Source organism: Helicoverpa zea, chromosome 4 (assembly GCF_022581195.2).
Source record: "Helicoverpa zea isolate HzStark_Cry1AcR chromosome 4, ilHelZeax1.1, whole genome shotgun sequence".
Classification (NCBI taxonomy): Eukaryota; Metazoa; Arthropoda; class Insecta; order Lepidoptera; family Noctuidae; genus Helicoverpa; species Helicoverpa zea.
The window spans coordinates 11,454,348-11,473,115 of NC_061455.1; the positions used below are offsets into that span (position 1 = coordinate 11,454,348).

General features: G+C 35.2%; 2 protein-coding genes across 3 annotated transcripts in view; both read left to right on the forward strand.

Annotated features, from left to right (window-relative positions):
• LOC124629490 (protein bark beetle) overlaps window positions 1-5,783 on the forward strand; it is a 37,429-nt gene extending 31,646 nt beyond the window's left edge. The window contains exons 4-14 of one of the 2 annotated variants that reach the window (XM_047162870.1): window positions 9-220; window positions 302-437; window positions 522-741; window positions 1,016-1,141; window positions 1,488-1,517; window positions 1,988-2,249; window positions 2,566-2,767; window positions 2,900-3,032; window positions 3,242-3,362; window positions 3,449-4,088; window positions 4,420-5,783. In XM_047162870.1, coding sequence (XP_047018826.1) covers window positions 9-220; window positions 302-437; window positions 522-741; window positions 1,016-1,141; window positions 1,488-1,517; window positions 1,988-2,249; window positions 2,566-2,767; window positions 2,900-3,032; window positions 3,242-3,362; window positions 3,449-4,088; window positions 4,420-4,703 — 2,366 coding nt within the window. In that variant the 3' untranslated portion in view covers window positions 4,704-5,783. The remainder of the gene's footprint in view (window positions 1-8; window positions 221-301; window positions 438-521; window positions 742-1,015; window positions 1,142-1,487; window positions 1,518-1,987; window positions 2,250-2,565; window positions 2,768-2,899; window positions 3,033-3,241; window positions 3,363-3,448; window positions 4,089-4,419) is intronic. The other variant, XM_047162871.1, reaches the window with a different exon arrangement.
• An 872-nt stretch (window positions 5,784-6,655) lies between these two features.
• Window positions 6,656-18,683, forward strand: LOC124629981 (equilibrative nucleoside transporter 3). Its single transcript, XM_047163666.1, has 7 exons — window positions 6,656-7,160; window positions 7,549-7,703; window positions 8,793-8,938; window positions 12,530-12,967; window positions 13,357-13,442; window positions 15,126-15,322; window positions 16,349-18,683. The coding sequence occupies exons 1-7, from the start codon at window positions 6,933-6,935 to the stop codon at window positions 16,458-16,460; spliced, it is 1,362 nt and encodes a 453-aa protein (XP_047019622.1). The 5' UTR covers window positions 6,656-6,932; the 3' UTR covers window positions 16,461-18,683.
• Window positions 18,684-18,768: the final 85 nt, after the last annotated feature.

Genomic DNA, 18,768 nt, shown 5'->3' on the forward strand with positions numbered 1-18,768 from the left:
TTTTATAGACCGTGATGTCCAGCACAATATATCGAGCAGTGAATTCATCAAGAACAGAGATGGAGCCATTACGTATCAGTCCGTTGGTGAAGTGAATCCTCTTGTGGCTATCACAAGGAACGAGATCAAAGACAACTGTCTCAAGTTGTATGGGAACTTTACTTCATGCCCAGCAGCTGTTAGGGTGGATGTTCAGAATACGCAGACGCTGGTATTTAGAGTAAGTATCTACAAATACACTGGTTCTTTCGCGAGAAGATGCGATAAACGGAAATCTTAACTTCTATTTATTTTCTTTCAGAATAACTTACTCCGTAATAATGTAGGAGGATTATTGGTCAGAGCAGATTCTCGAGGGTCAGCCACTTCGCTCCGTGGATGGATACATAACAACTTGTTCTTTGCTAACCATGACCTTCCTTGTCTTAAAGTCGAAGGTATGTAACATGAGTTCACAACAATCACTGTCCTTTATTTTACTTTATGATAACTTATTATATCTTGGTAATTTATTCTTTCAGGACGCCAATCATCGCCATACCAAGAGGTTACGATATACCGTAACTACTTCACGCGAAACAGAGTTCCTTTCAGTGACGTGATCATCCTAAGACAGGTGGTCTCCAATTTCACGTACAACTATGTTCATGATAATACTGGCATGAGGATCCTCGAAGTTTCAGGCTTCGACAAAGTCAGGCTGCCTATTTATCAGACCACTTCGCATAACGGATTTTACAAGTAAGAATTTATTTGTTTTAGAGAATACGAATGTCAAGTTTCCTTTATTTTCCGAAAGGTTTATACATGCTTAGGGTTTTTTAGCACGGTCTGAATATATTCATTTTATTTTAATTCTCCGCGTGATAACAAGACGCTTGTATGTTGAGTAAAAATCTTTAGGTTGCTTCTAAGAAGCTCTACAAGGGAAGAACCCGGAACTTGCTGACTTTCTATATCAACTAATTTTAAAGATCAATTTATATAACACTAAAAAAAATTATCGCAATTTCAGAAACTATGCCACTGACAGAGAAGGACGAGCCACAGTTGTTGCAGGTACAGCCGGTCAGAACTACGTCGACAACATATTCTTCAATCCCGACAATGATTACGAAATGATCACAGTCAACAGATCTATGTAAGTACTATCATCAAATACTAATGATTGGATTAATAGCTTTGATATCGTGATTAATAATTCCTATATTTGCTTTCGGTAAATTCTCGCGGGTTTAAAATGGAGTCTTTATTATACCTAATGGATGTTATATCCAGTTATATCAGAACGATCGTTAAGCATTTTTGTAACAGGTTTAAATACGAGTACCTATATCTCGATGACATTATCATATTTATAAATATCATAATATTCCTTTCGAAATCAAATATTTATGCTTTTATTTCCCCCGCATGTTAATTAATTATTTTTACAAGGAAAGATAATTATCTTGCATGTTTTTGTTGCATGGCTACCCGGACAATAGCTTTGTTGACTATAATCCGACTGTCATGAGGTGAGTTTATGATCAAAATGTTGATCTATTCAATATCATTCTTGCACCTACATATCTACTACACCTAACTTTATATCAGATAATCTTCTAACCACGAACACACTTCTTCTTATGCACGTAGGGTTTAGCTTGGATTATATTTTAACTTTAAACTTCGCTTTTTGGCATCTTATTTATTTTTTACACTATTTGATCATTGATTTTACAGATAGTTCTTCATCTATCCGACTATTAGCAATTAGGATTTGTTGTCATTCTTTTGGAAAGAACTGCCTGAACCACTAATTGCATCGTTAAAATGTTTTCTAATAGCACAAGTTTGCTGCATAACTTGTTTGGTTATTTGTTTTAACTTATTGAACTAGCACTGTAGACACTTAAATATCTCTTTAATCATTACACCAAATCATTCGCACATCATCACATTGCGGTTTTTGTGACATACTCTAATCTGCTTTGTATAATTCTAGTTCCCTTGACTTATGGCGAACGCGAATCGACGCGAAACACAATTTCTGGAGTTACAACGAAACGTTAGCGGTGGCCGGTCGTATCAGAGACCAGAGTGATAACCCAATGCTTTTAGAAGTGGACTATAGACCGTTCTATATGAACAACCAAACGGTCCTGGGTGGAGGAAAATGCCCTCCGGGTTGGGACGCGGTTGCTGGAACCTGTTATATGTACGTAGGAGCACCGATGACGTATGAGGAAGCCAGATTATTCTGTTTGGTAAGCATAGCTTTTCCTGAAACCTTTTACTGATTCGGCTTTATGATACGAGACACGCAAAAAAAAGTATGAATGAAGATTCTTCTTTCACACTTTTTAGGATCATAAATAAAATCATAATAGGCTTAATTTGACAAGATTTGGCCAGCTCCATATTTTTTTGCCATTGAAAAAACGGCAACAAAAAATATTTCTGACAACGAAGGCCCATTAGTTACGTTATTATCCCTTGGCTTTTTATGGTTTCGAACCCAAAGGGTGGCGACCGGTTCCTAGTTTACATAAAACAAGTTTTTTATGACCTTTTTTTTTGCAGTCGGACAACGCATCAATGCCGTACGTAACAGGGAACTATGCAGCTCTTTACGAGTTTATCAACCGTCAAAACCAGTGGTTCCAATACGGAGACAGAGTTTGGGTCAACCATATCGACTATGTTACTCAGTGCACTTCGTTTGCGTTTTCGAATGTCGAAATCACTGACTGTAATCAGAAGAACGCTTTTATTTGCGAAATTGGTGAGTTTTTGTTTCTTGGCTTATTTTCTCTATTCCTTCACTTGAACTGGAATGTAGGGTCCTGTAATTTTTAACGGCTGCGGTATATTAAAAAAAACTATAATAACTTTATCAAATAATTTCCATTCCCAGATCCGAAGATCATGATCGACCCAATGTCGTGGCGAGGAGATACTCTGGCTGTCGCGTTCATTGGAGTACTGATAGCTGCCGTCTTGTTAGTTGGAGCCGCTCTCATCTGCTGGTATTCCAAGTCTAAACACAGGTTTGTATTACATTATACCTATTTAAGGCTAAGTATCTCATCTAGGTAGTCTTTTATTTGCTTTCCATTCCATAGTGTTAACAGATCTTAGTCATGGCATAGAATGTCTTTACTTTAATCCATATTATAATCTGTTAGTCAGGTCTGTGATACATATGTATGTGACTTATTTTCCAAGTCTTCATCTGGATGTTTATTTTTTTCCACAGACATGTCCAAAGATTAGAAAGGCGCAACTCGATTCGGCAGTCACTGCATTCGGTGAGGTCCATTGGCAGTATTAATGGCGGTTTCCCTGATACGCCTTACCGAAGAAAACTTGCTCAAATGGTAAGACCGTACCCATTATCATTTGAACTTAGTTCAATATGGATTGCCAAAGGTTAGGTAATTAATAAGTTGTGTTTTTTCTGCAGAGTACCCGCTCAACCGACACATTAACGAAAGGCTCAGACTATAGAAAAATGCTGGCCTCAACAACATCAATGGAATCAATGGAAAAGAGCCAGTTCAACTCCTCAATGGACGACAACCAAAGCTTCGACATTTACGAGGCTCACAACCCGAATCCAAACGTGATGCCGCTCACACACTCCACATTTGTTAAGAAACCCATCACTCCAGAATATTCCGTGCCACAAAATAACACGAGGCCGTATAACCTAGCGTTTAGGAACGAAGGTTATAGAGACAATTCGGGGACAGCGAGTGGGGCGCCGTCGATAAATACGGTGGCTACTGAAGAAATACCTATACTGCATCATGGAGACGGTATGAGATCGCCTCCTGATGAATATACGTTGTCGCCTAGAAGTGACTCCCAGTATTTCACATCAGACACATTGCCATTGAGAGACAACTCTGAAGACGGTGATACTATGAAGAGGCAATTAGAAAGAGCGGGGAAGATATACGGACCGTACGGAGCTCCGGCCGGCAGCTATGGTGCGCAACCTAAACTGTCCTTCTTAATGGAGTTGAGGTCCAAAATGCCGGAGCAGCCTCAACCGGGAGCAGTGCCGACTACTACTTTTGGACAGAGAAATAATATTGCAGGTAAATATAGAATTTCTTGTGACAATGATGTTAAACTACGTCTATTCAAACCCAATATAATTGTGAGCCTTTAAATAAAAATTACAGCAGCACTTACGTCAATGATGCGACGTAAATCAGTAAATCTCGACGTAGAGTTTATTTAATCCATCTACGGCAAATCTAGAAAAAGTCCCGCGCTTTCAGATTGTTAACCCGTTTGAGTTTTCGAGTTTGTTTGACAGTAAAAGACCGAACTAAATAATAGAAGTAGTGCAGTGAAATAACAGACAATATTATTTTAGTGATGTTGTTAAATCAAATGTTAAACTTATTTTAATTTATTTTCTAGATCAGCAGCAATATTACGAAGATAACCTACCAAGTCCACCTCACCCACCGGTATATTCTAGTGCATACGATACCACTGCATCTGACAACATCCCCAGTTACGATTCCAGTCCGCAAGATCTTTCCAGAGAGTTCGATGATTCGCCATTACCAGAATTACACCATAGATCTAAATCTGAGGCATTATTAGAAACTAATTTCGACTTCGAAGATGGTGATACAAGTCCGATACCTATGTCGGAAGCTAGCAGGTCACACAGTCAGCCATTAGAAACTGCTATGTAGTGAGCATTAACTCGAAAATAACGAATATGATGCATAAGTGTTACTTAACACGGTCAAGACAAGGCCGTAACTATTATTAAATATTCTATTTAAAGGAGTTGATCACACCGTCCTATCATAAAGTAGAAAAGCAATGAAAAGACTGATTTATGATGTCTTTATCGAGATATTTAATTTTTCTTGCATTTAGTTTCATGTGCGTTATCTATACAAGTGCCTTTTATACTTCTGACATTCCAACTTTATCTTATATTCTGTCCCTATAGGTAATTTAGTTAATATGTGTATGTATAGTATTTTAAGTCATAATGACTTTGCAAATTACCAGAGGTGATCGATCTCATAATGAAGTAAACAAATTAAATTCTAATGCTGCGCCTTATGGACAAATGGATGCCTTATTAATAAGTTTTTATTAAGTAAAATATATTTGCATGTATCACAAAAGGAGTAGGTACCTAAAAGGCGTATACTGTAATTGTAATTAATGTTTATGATGCAATATTAGATACGTATTTTTCGCACGTCCGTCCTTAAGTGTTGAATGTCTTAACAATGTTTATTTGACAAAATTATGTAAGTAGGTAACTATAAATTAATTATAAGATACAGTCTTTCCATATACAATAGTTATAAAGTGTAATTAATTTTTAATCTTAATCTTATTGATGTTATTTTATATTTCCCGATTGCTTTTACAAAGACCTTACAAACGCATGTCTATTACAACTTTTTCTTCGTGTTCTGTATAAAACGAAGTTTTATTATAAACTTACCGTGCTTTAGTACTTTGTTTCTATGAAATTTAATATCTATCTTCAGCTTATCACTAAAAAACTTTCGACTGCAGACTGTATTTATTAAATATTATTTACTGCCTTATTTTATAAAGATTTATTACTAAGTTTTTTACATGATTACATGTATCAAAATATTATGACCTAATGTTCATGCTTTAAATGTAAATTGTACAAGAATAATAGTAAATCATAATTAAGTATTTAGTTAGTTTGACAAATATAATGATTTAATCAACTGATGAAATATTAATAAAATTTGACACAGTATTTTCATAACAAATCATGTTTTATTTAAATTATCCACATCATGTTCAGCCTCTTCCTAACAAAATACACACTAACTTTTCTTTCTACAAATACCAGGAGCCCGATTCTCCTAAGTTAATAATGTCAAAATCGAATACAAATCGAATCGCAATATGATCGCAGTAGCAGTTTTAACCATATCGGGCATTCTGCTACTAATATAAGACCAATCGTATTCCAACGACATTCGATTGGTTTGCGATTGGTCTGCTATTTTGGTGATTTTGGTCTGTACGGTAGTTTGCTCTACAATCATATTGCAATAGTTAATCATTTCCAGACAAAATGATTCATTATTGAATGACAGAAAAGGATAAAAACGTTTATTTCAAAGGAAAAATAGCGGAATGCCACATACGTTTCAAGCGTAATCGAGTCAGGATTGGATCGCAGTCGAACGTGAATCGTATGTTGCTTAAGTAAAATTAGGAGAATCGGGCCCCAGGTCTAATAAGTTTTAGTTGACTGCCCTTTTCAACCGACTTCACAAAATGACGGCTCTTAAATTCGTCGGTACATTTTATCAGTCGATCAATACCGATTATCTATGAATACTAACGACACTAAAGTGCCAGAGCTAAGTAGCAAACAATAACCTCGTTAATAAAGGATAATAATTGAACAGTATTGACTAAATAGCAATTACAGCAATTTGCAATTTATAAATAAATCAATGTTTCTGCCAGTTCTTATAAAAAAATATTTTTAACAACGCAACACTAGTATTCTGTGATTGGTCGAAGAAGCGACGCGCGTTTTGTTGTTGTAATCATTCATTCAGTTGCGTTCGTTCAGTCCATTGACAAAGCTCGATGGTTCAGTCAATTCTGACGTCCTCTAAATAGTCTGTGGTTGTGAATCAGTTGAATTTGTTTGACGCATGTATTGACAGCTGTTATTCAATACTCGATTCGATCGAACAAAAATAATTAAATAATATTAATTTTCTCATAATGTTTAAGTGAAAAGTGACTGAAAATCGAAATCAAAACAAAACATATACATGTGCAAGTGCTTAATCGTCAAACAGACCCTAGGAGCCCTACAATAGAAACAAAATACGTACTGAAGAGTATTAGAAAATTTTAGTTTATTAATTGAACCGTAGTGTTTTACGGTGACAATGGATGCGACAGGGTCTATTAATACTGACGCTATAGAGAGTATTGAAAACGAGGAGGAAGTTATTGACGATTCTGAAGAGCGAGAGCTGGTGACTGACTCATGTTCCACGAAGGTATTGGACGCTGGCGAGCAGCCTAGAGACAACTACTGCATTGTGTACATACTGTTCTACCTATTCGGAGTAACATCACTAGTGCCCTGGAATTTTTTGATCACCGCCAATGATGTAAGTGTTCTTTTTTCGAATATCTGAAATGCGACCAAGATATTGACCTTCACGCTGTTTTGGCTAGTTTTTTCGTTAGATGACCTTAATTATTATCTATGAATAGGTCTAATTCCTAATTGTAGCATTGCATTCTTTGTGTGTTATTGCTGATAATTATTTGAACTCTGTGTAAACACAATATTTATAAAAATTTCTTGAGGTTTAAGGACAAGCCCTGGCGAGTTTCTGTTTCTATGTGTACAAGAAGTAATTACTGTGAATATTTAATTTAATCAACTAGATCCTGCAAAAAGTATCCCAGAATCTGCTGAAAAAAACTGAATTCCAAGTGTTATTTTTAAATTAAATTGGCTTTTTGAAGTAGGTATATTCTTGTTGTTTTTAGTATTGGATGTACAAGTTCCGAGATGTCACACCAAATAATCTCACAATGGTGGTTCGGAAGACACCATTTCAAGCCGAGTTCACTTCGTACCTCAACGTGGCAACGGCCATTCCTAATTTATTGTTCCTCATACTGAACTCCTTGTATGGGCACTTGTAAGTATGATTTATTTATTGATCTTAACAAACGTATTAAACAAGCTTTTATCAGTGGTTTCATACTCTTGCAGAGGGAACTAATTCCCACACCAGAAAGTAGCTTATACATATGTTATCCTGATATGCATGTAAAGTCACTTCCAAAATCCGTTAGGTTTCTTTATTTTGGAAGAGGAACATCTTCATTAAATCTATAGATAAATCTGTGTGTGTCACACGATACTGCTATAAAATCTGAACTGATTGAGATGAAACTTGGCTTAGTGATAGGCAATCTGGAGACGATGATACTATACTCTTTGTGTATTTAGATGACCCCGCACACAGACCAAGTTCTGGACAAAATCTTGTATTTTCTCTAGTAAATCAACTAAACAATATTAAGTGATCACATACTCTTTATTCAATTAGTGAATATTTTTCATTTACATGTCTGGCCCATAAGTTAATTACCATAAACAAAAACTAGTCAGACAACCACTTAAAACAAGCAATCTATTTACAGATCAAAAGCTCTTGATATGCACATACTTATTAGCAAATAATGTTATTCTACACAAACTATAAAAGTGTAAAAATAATAACACAACAACTATCTAATTAGTGTTTGTAAATTCATAGTTAATGATAATGATCACTAATTATTATTGGAAGGTTTACTTCATAACAATAAAATAAAGATTACAAATAAATTATATCAATTAACAATTTTATTGCTAATCACCTTTAAAAACAATTATTTGTTGTTACTATTGAATTATTGCCTTCTGACCTTGAGCATGTCTGACTTATTATGAGACTTATAAAATAAGGCCTGTACTCATAGTAGTATAAAAATATTAAGACTTGATAAAACTGTGTTCCTATAAAAAAATACTGAGAACAAAGTTGTGTTTGTTCAAGCACAACTCAAGATCAACTGAACTGATTATAATGATTTGTTTTCTCCTTTCTCAATAGCAGAATAATAATCAAAAACAATATCCATGTGTAATCCCAGCCAAAAGTCTCTGGGACATTGTTTTTATCATAAACATAAAGGGTGTTACTTAGATAGAATAATAAATATTGTTATATTTCTTCCAGAGTGCCATTAAAGGCAAGACTACAAGGCTCACTGATTATAGTGACAGTATGCTTCCTGGTGACGACTACATTTGTGCAGATCAACACGGATGAATGGCAGAACACGTTCTTCATCATCACCATTGTATCTGTCGTTATTATGACTGGTAAGTCTATCTGCATTTATTTTAGGGTACCATACCCAAAGGGGAGACCTGCAACCATATTACTTAGACTTCAGTTTCTGTCTGTCACCGGACTTTATCTCATTAATATAGCACAATTAGACAGTTGAAACTTTCCTATCAAAATCAGTTCTCACCTTAGATTACTTCCTACTCTTGGAAATACCTTTAAAATAAATTGATAAAGCTACTTTTAAATAGTTAATAAAGATCTGCAAACCTATAAAGAGTCACCCAACGTTAGATACCTGTTTTTGGCAAAGAATTTAAGCACCCTTCATAAGTAGAATAAATTAATGCTCTATATTTAAGTAAGTGACGAGTGTAAAATGACTAATACATGATTTTGTAAGGTGGTTATGGTGAATCATATTATTATGTATATTTGAGACCAGTTATAAACACCATCAAAACATCCTTTTGATGATGGCATTTTCCAAAAATTTTGCGTATTTCCTTGCTCGTTTGTCATGTTTTCACATATCTTTGGACCAAATTACCGACAGCATAAACTAAGTTTTCTTAAAACAACGGTTTACTGTGAATTTTCACATTCAGTCTTCAAAGTAAACGGTTGTTTTGAGAAAAACTGACGTTTATGTTGTCGGTAAATTTGAGCCTTGTTCATTACAGAAGCTAGAAGTCATAATTGAAAATACGAATGACTGATGATGATGTTATTAGGTCTTTTTGCAAGATGCTATCTTAAGAGATAATGATCGTCTTACAATTGGGACATTGTGATTCGCATTGGTGTCTTATCATATCGTATGCTAAATCGCAGTTACATCTGTTTATAAAGCGGATATCATTCCAATATACGGTGTTCAAGAATACAAAAATAGTTCGAGTTACCTACTTTAATACCTATTTTTTAATTTTTTTATAGCCAGATGACGTAATAATTTGATAAGTAATAGCTGTGCCGATTGATAGATGAGCAAAGATAAGCCAAGTTATTTTTTAGTATTCACTGTAAAATTGCGGCTCGTAGCCGGTTTCCTTAAATGCTTTGAAGGAAATTAACTTGTAAAACCCCTCTCTAGTTTTCAAAACTGTATGATATACCGACCCCTGGAAACCTAGTTTACAATAACCTGGATTGAAGAATCGTGGAGGATCTAATTCAAAATACACGGTTGTTCTTTTGTCCAGGAAAACTAGACCGACCATTTAAATAAATTGTCTGTTGATCAAACGAACCATTTGATAGGGGCATACAAATTATTGCTTATCAATATGTAAATAAAGATGTTATAATTATGCAGATGTGCATTTGACCTAACTGCCTCGAGTGCTGATGCATTCGATAATATAATGTTTGTGTTATATCTGGGTCACGTTTCGTTTATTTTCTCTTTGTTACCTACTGAATAAATATATCTTATATAGGTAGTTTTGATTTAGATTGAACATCCTTGGCAGTCGTTACGGGTAGTCAGAAGCCAGTAAGTCTGACACCAGTCTAAACCAAGGGGTATTGGGTTGCCCGGGTAACTGGGTTGGTTGAGGGGGTCAGATAGGGCAGTCGCTCCTTGTAAAGCACTGGTACTCAGCTACATCTGGTTAGACTGGAAGTCAACCCCAACATAGTTGGGATAAAGGCTCGGAGGATGATGAGTTTCGATTTAGATGAAATTATTGACAACGAAATCTATGCTATGTTCACTAAAGGCTCCGAAACTACTGAAGCTAAGTATATGAAAAATTCATTCACTGTCGGAAAGCTACACTATCACATTGTGACATAGGCCATATATTATCCGGCTCAGGAAGTAGTTTTCAAGGGTCGCGGGTGAAACCGCGGGAAACAGCTATTTATTATGAAACCAAAAGTTTTTAGAAAATTATCGTCGTAAAAATGTAATCCGCTTTAATAGATAAATCTCTCTTGTTATGTGTTATGATCATGACCAGATTGTTTAGAACTTATCTATTTCTCGTAGGTATGTTTTCTTTTATGTTTTCGTAAGTTTAAGCAGTAGGTAGTATAAAGCTTAAGATATGGGTTTTCCTTGTATGCTGGTTTAATTGCCCCTTATCCACGTTTTATTTACAATGTTTGTGCACCATATATTTGAATAGATTTACGTGGGAAATTAAGAAATGAGTCAAGTGTTTGCAAGATGACACAATGGATTTCAGAGGGGTATAATCAAGCTCTGTCGTTTATGAATATTATAATCTGCCTAGATCTTTCCCTATGTTGGGGCCGACTTCCAGCGTAACTGGATGCAGCTAAGAACCAGTGTTTTACATGGAGCGACTGCCTGTCTGTTTTGTTCCCAGATAACCGGGCAACCCAATACGGGTTTTCAGGAACATTATCGTTAGGGACACTTTTATCTGTATGCTATAGAGTTCCTGAAATCTGGTCATGACGGGAGTCTATAAACAAAAACCTTTTTATAGGAATTGTTCATTAAATTATTTTTGTGAGGTTTATCAAACATGCTTACTAGATATATTTACATTTGTGTATGTATAATTTAATTTACCTACCTACCAATATTTATAGCCGACCTACTTTAGTTAGTAAATAAATACACCATGGTTTGCGAACCTTACTTAAACCGCCTCGCGTGACTTCATGGCATGACCTAGCTTGTGTTTCACGGTCACTACAATATATTACTTACTTGGGGGAATATCATTAAAAGATTAAAGATTTTGTTACCCGATAATAGATTCCTTGCATTCTGTTTTCAATTTAAAACTAGTAAAAAGACTCAACAACATGTTATTGGATTTAAAATTATAATTGGGGCAAAGGATAATTTTATTACAAATAACCAGCTTCTGCAAACGGTTTCGCCCGCATACCATGGAAACTACCTAGTCTACGCACTTTTTTTTTTCCTTTCTACCCAGTAGCACAGATTACCCGTAAAGTAGGTCCTGAGATTAGCGCGTTGAAACAAAAGAACTCTTCAGCTTTATACAATTAGTATATAAAAAATGTCAGGCCCAATGGTAAATACCAGAAAACGGCTTATTGTATATTTATGTTTTAAATGATGTTCGAGAGAAGGACCCGTATTCGGTGCTATTCAAAAATATAAGTCCACAAAGAAATTTAGAATTCTACCTGGCGAACTCATTAGGTAGGTGACCCCATTGACATTATTATTACAATTTCAAGGTAATTTTTTGTTCTACACATTCGTGCCAAAAAAAGATTATCATATTGACTTCGTTCACCAAATCTGGTTTAACAACTGGTGTCTGACTCATGTATGATGTAGCCTGAGATAGAATTATATTATATGTTTCTATCTATAAAGCATTCATTTAGTTTAACGACCCAAAATATTGAACAAAGAAACTCGCTCTGAAAGGGTCCCAAAAAGAAGTGTATTGTGGTTGCACATAATTGACCAGCATAAAATACCTTTGCCAGAAATAAAGCAATCTAAAAGCGGCACTTATTTATAACGACGGCCTTCTATTGCAAACCCCAATTTTATTACGTTTTCTTCTTTTTCCGAAGCTATCAGGCTTTTTGGCTGAGGACAAAGTCAGTTTGCGATACGTACAAAACAATATGTGTAAAAACTGAATTCTCTTTTCCAGCTGCCAGCGCAGTCTTCATTGGAGGCCTAGTAGGAATCGCGAGCCGATTCTCCAAAGAATACATGGCTGCCGTAGTCAGTGGCCAATCTCTAGGCGGGATCATAGCTGCAGTCGCCCAAATCATATCCCTGGCCTTCAAAATATCACCCTTACACAGTGCTTTAATATACTTCGTCATTGCTGACATAATGGTCGTGACGTCGTTGATATCCTACGCCTTATTATACAAGATTGACTTCTTTACATATCATATTCTTCGTGGGTCGGGTGGTATAGCGGCTAACAGACATAGGGAGGTGTATATGACGTTGGTGATCAAGAAAGTATGGGTGTACGCGTTTAGTATCTTCGCTGTGTTCGCGATAAGTATGGCGGTGTACCCCGCTGTTACTGTGCTGGTGGAGTCCCATCCCGCTACGGCTGGCACTGATTGGAATAGTGAGTATTTCTATCTTACTTTTATCTAGCCTCACCATGCATCACTATTTTGGAACGACTATGTCAAATACACGCATGAAAGGTCCTTACGTCCATCCATAGATTGACCATAATGTTCTACGTATAACATTTTATCAAAATCGGTTATAATGGTGAACTTGTTTTAAAAAATATACATTATTGTATTACCCCTGTCTTTTCTTATGCGTATTTGCAAAGACTTACCTTTCTGTATAATCTCCCACTTCAGTACAAGTGGAAATTAGTTTCCGTCCGTTATCAGCATAGACAAATGAAGTACCTACTATGTAGTTCATGTATTGTAGATATTTATATCCCAGCGTTATTATATTTATACTCATTTAGAATTTTAAATGTTTTTTTTTCAGACATATTCTTCGTTCCCGTGGTGAACTATTTAATCTTCAACTGCGGAGACTATGCTGGACGATTGGTAGCCGGATTCCTGTTACGAGTAAGTGCCCTAAACATGAAACATAATTATTTATGTATTTATAAATCAATATGTTTGCAAGAATCACATAAAAGAAAACTTTCGACGTTAAGTATTTACCAGGAAAAAATTTGAACTGCCAAGGATATCATGTTATCGCGAAAGGAGTATATTTGAATAACAAAAATACGGTGACAGAATACCGTTACCCATATAAGATTACCGTTACCCATATTAGATAAGATGAAAATATGCATCCATTGTTTGTAGAAATATTTTATCGCGCAGAGCAATTAACTTAATGTAGAAATGTAGGTATCGGTTACGTCAATTTTCCGTCTAAACCAGTGGTTCTTAACCGGTGGTCCGCGGACCACTGGTGGTCCCTGGAGGCATTCCAAGTGGTCCGCGAAGCTGAGCTTCGCGACGTTGCTATACGTTATCAAACTTATTTTTTATCGACTTATAATTGTGAGCGGGGGTTTTCGCATGGACGTATATCGGGTGTGTCGTACCTAGTCCCCCCCATTCATGAAAATGTATGTTTGGGCTACATTTTACGTAATTTTGGTTTTGAGTCTTAAAAAATAAATAAAATTTCGCGCTCGCTCCGCTCGCGTATTCAGAAACTGTATGCCCTTATTTTTGCATTTGTCAACAAACAAAAAGTTAAGTACGTTTGGGCTACATTTTACGTATTTTTTGGTTTAAGTCCGATAAAAACTTCGCGCTCGCTTCGCTCGCGTATTCAGAAACTATATGCCCTTATTTTTCAATTTGTCAACAAACAAAAAGTTAAGTACGTTTGGGCTACATTTTACGTAGTATTTGGTTTAAGTCCGATAAAAATTTCGCGGTCGCTTCGCTCGCGCATTTGGAAACTACATAGGCAAGTTTTTCTTTATTTGCATTTACTTACCTACACAACATGCGTTTAGCTTTGAGTAGAACTGACCCAAAAATTCAGTTTTTTTTTGGTAAATAATAAAGAAATGAGTACTAATTTAGGTAAACCGATGAGGTGGTCCCCGGCAAGACAACTTTGGTCAAAGTGGTCCCTCATGTCAAAAAGGTTAAGAACCACTGGTCTAAACTGTAGCCGCAATTGTGGTGTCGATATTGTTAAACTGCATTTACCTAATTAAATACAACTAAAATAAATGTTGCTACTTTCATCTTATCGTTGTATACTTAAAACCGACACTACCTACTGTTAGTATTTTTAATCCGTTTACCTAATTTAGCTAGAAGGAAAGTATTATGTAGTTCCTAATTGTTATTCAAGACAACATTTTAATTCTTTGTATTGTCAATTCAATGGCAACTAATCCAATGTCTTCACGCGAATTACTACAACCAAATTCTTATACTTGACATGCGCGTACTTTTTCTTAGAACTTACCGCCATTGAGTTTTGCGAGAACCTACGTACCTACTTAATCATAAAAAAAAACAAAAAAAAAAAAATCTTCTCATGAATTAAGGCCCAAATTCACCGACAACTTAACCGTTGGTTTTACTTAAGAAAACTGTTTACTTTGAAACTTGTCAGAGACAACTGTTTACTTTGAAACTTGTCAGCACGTAAAAATAAGTATATAATTGTTTTAAGGAAACTGACGTTTATGCTATCGGAGAACTTGATCCTAAAAATACGAAACAGCTCGTTCTTTTAACTAACAATTTAAAATCTTCTATTTCCAGCCCACAAATCAATGGATAATCGCCTTCGCCTCTGTCCTACGTGTGATCGGGGTTCCAATGCTGATGCTTTGTAACGCGCAGCCTCGCAAGCATCTCCCCGTGGTGTTCATGTGGGACTGGGAATATATCATCATTATGATAGTCTTCGCATTCACTAATGGATACCTCACTAATATCGTCATGATTAATGCTACCAGGTAAGACTTAGTGCCTACTTATTACTTTAGACTAGCTTCCGTGAAGAGCACGTAAGGTTAAGCAACGCTTGACGCGTTCAGTCCGTGGATGGGCGACCATCATGTCATGACGAGTTCTTCCGTGTTTCGGAAGGAACGATAAATTAGTAGTGTCGGCTGTCATTTCAACGTCTTTGGCAGTTGTTACTTACGGGTAGTCAGAAGCCAGAAAGTCTGAGAATCAGTACCAAGGTGACCCAGGTAACTGGTTAAAGAGCTCAGATAGGCGGTCGGTACACTGGTACTCAGTATTCGGTTAGACTGGAAGCCGCCCTCAACATAGTTGAGAAAAGGCTAGGCAGATGACTTGAATACAAAATAACAGTTATTTTAACAAACACGTGGCTAGCTATCAATGTGACCCCGACTATGTGCGGTGTCCGGTAAATTAGGTTATCTAAACTTTCTATGATAAACAAATACATTAGTGCATCGTCTGCTATATAAAACAAATTTAAATTACGTACCTACTGCTTAAATTCTAGTTGCATTCACATATTTTTGGCATTATTTGTTGTTTACCAGTCATTGTACTTTACAAGGAAATAGATACAAATTCTTAAACGGAAACTTTACTTGTGTACAATTTTATTTTATTATGAGGTGAACCAAAGCAAGTTCATCTAAAGTCCAACAGGCATGTATTGAATATACCACAAATTAATCACTACATTCCAATGTTATATTGTTATCAATCAACTGCAGTAACCGGGAGCTGTCTAATGAATCATTATTCTAACTGCACTTTGGTCATACAAAAATATATACAGTATGGTGTTTTCGAAACAAAAAATTACATGGGTAAAACGGGTCGTTTATATCTTATCAATGTAATTGTGAAAAAGTGATACAAATTTAAATAAACTAGACTGACGAAAATTGTGTTATTTTTAACCGAACTTCCCAAAAAGGAGGAGGTTCTCAATTCGGCCGGTATGTTTTATATTTTCTCAAAATAAGCCTTCACATCTAAAATATTTTTTCCAGGGTGGTAGAACTCCATGAGCGTGAGAAGGCATCAGGACTGATCGCCACAATGCTCAGCGTGGGACTATGCGCCGGCGCCGCGGTAGGAATGTTACTCGTACATTTACTATAAACGGCTTTTATCCAGATATAGAAGAAAGGTATGTACTCCGATATCATTGGAATTCAGTTTGATAAACGGCTGTCAGAAATAGGTCGTAAGAAAGGCTTAGAAACAGGAGAATTCGATTATGCAAAGGCGTACAGATACTTTAAGTACCTTTATATTATTTTTTTTACTTATTTGGATGCAATGTGCACATACGTGCTTGCAATGTCGTGATTTTGTAGAAATGTGAAGATATTAAACTGTCAGTCTTCCTACCTTTGCAAATCAATACAATTCGCTATATGTTTCATGATTTTTGTAAGTACATATTATGTACGTGAGATAGTAATTATTCCGCGGGCGGCACTTGCTTCAATACTATTAAGACATATATTACCTATACTATGACATTCATTCTCTGGACATTTCACTAGTAATTCAACATTTATTTTTAGAGCTTAAAGGCCTATTCAGACCTAAGCGGTATTCGCTACCACCTGCGGCAGAGGAAACCCAGTGGGTATGCGATAATATTACTGTTCATGTTCGGGATGTATGCCGCTGCTCCCGCACGGTATGTACTTCTACCCACAGCGGCAGTGAATATCGCTCAGCTTTGAATAGGCCTTAATTTGTACGCTAAAGCCCAATTTCACCGACAACGTAAACGTCACTTATCTTAAATCAACTGCTTGCTATGATTTTTACGTTCAACATTCAAAGTAATCAGTTGTCTTAAGACTTTTATGTTGTCCGTGAACATGGCCCTTCGTTTTGTAAGTAGGTAGACAATATCTGACCATAGTATACTTATCTGACATTAAATGCAATTTACACCTGACATTAACATTCCTATTAATACTGCCTAGCTTTTATGAGAAACTTAATATTATTTAATTTGATTCGATTAATTAGTTATTTGTAATGAATGTTATTATTGACTGTGACTTGCTTTTTATGTGGATTACCGCTTCGTGAATATGAATCATTATAATATCGTTATATCAAAATATGTGGCTAATTATTTAACACATTTCTGTATAAACAAGTGGCTTTCTATTATCTTGTATAGGTATAATAAAGATTTAAATGTATGTCACAAATGTGTGTTACAAAATCAAGTAAAACTTTGAGATATCCAGTTAAATATTTGTATAAACTCTATTTTGGCTTACTAAAGTCTCAAACCCTGCATATTTACAGTGTACCCGTCTAAAGACACTTGTCTACGGTCGCCATTAAAAAAATGAAGTACATTCATTGTTTGAAAAAAAAAACAGTAAATAATAATCATTTGTGTTCGATACATTATTATTATAACCAATTCGAATTTATCATTATATCTACTCAAAAAAAATTGTATGTTCGGTTAAGTTTAGCAAATGTGTTATACTAGATCTCATATAGATATAACTGTATACATATTATAAGTAGTTATGTAAATACAGTCAAATGTATATTGAATTGTTTTTTTATTATAGTGAATTAGCCAATGTATGTATGTATAAATAATTTTGACATCAAGCTTTGTCGTACCATCATTTTATTGTAAAATAGTTTCGTACCTGATTTTAATTATAAGAACCTTCTTACTGGTGAATCAATCCAAAAAGTTTACATTCGTTTATAAGATAAAGTCGGTTTTTTTACAATATAAATATTGTAGATGTTATTTGGATTTTTATATCACATGAATATTCAACATTAATGTTACTTGAAATTGCATGTTCTGTGTTGTAATGATTTCTTAGTTGACTAGCCATTTGCTTTATCAATAAGTTACCAGGAAGATTCAAAATAATGCATTTTATAATTACGTTCGATATTTATAAATGTGTCCGAATCTTTCGTATTTTTTATATTTTTTTAATTATGATATTCCATTTTCATTTCGTTATATGATATGAAAACAGGGAATACCTATAGTAATTTGTATTGTATAATATAATAATGATAATAGCAATTTGTATATAATCAATAGATGTTTTGTTGAGGAATCAATCAGTCAATTTTGTGGAATTACATTCTAAGTATACTATATCATCCTACTATTATGATAATGTGCTCTAGTAGTGATTGAGCTTAATTGTTCGTAGTGGCGCCATCTAGGACTGCGATCAGTACTACAGCATCGCAGTTATATTGTAACGCACTGTAAACACATATGAACTCAAATAGTTTGTAAAATTGTGATAATTTGTTGAAGGATGAATGATATTAATTTTAAATAAATTATTTATGTGACAACATTTTGTTTCTATTTCTCCTATTTTCTTCTAAGGTAAAATCTATATAGTTTCATCGAGAAAAGCTGATGTCCAATTATAGGCAG

Bases quoted from the DNA above. Each gene is read 5' to 3' on its own strand.
- LOC124629981 (XM_047163666.1), top strand. From the start codon at position 6,933: ATGGATGCGACAGGGTCTATTAATACTGACGCTATAGAGAGTATTGAA. The intron at 7,704-8,792 runs GTAAGTATGATT...TATTTCTTCCAG, and splicing joins AACTCCTTGTATGGGCACTT to AGTGCCATTAAAGGCAAGAC. The intron at 13,443-15,125 runs GTAAGTGCCCTA...TTCTATTTCCAG, and splicing joins TAGCCGGATTCCTGTTACGA to CCCACAAATCAATGGATAAT.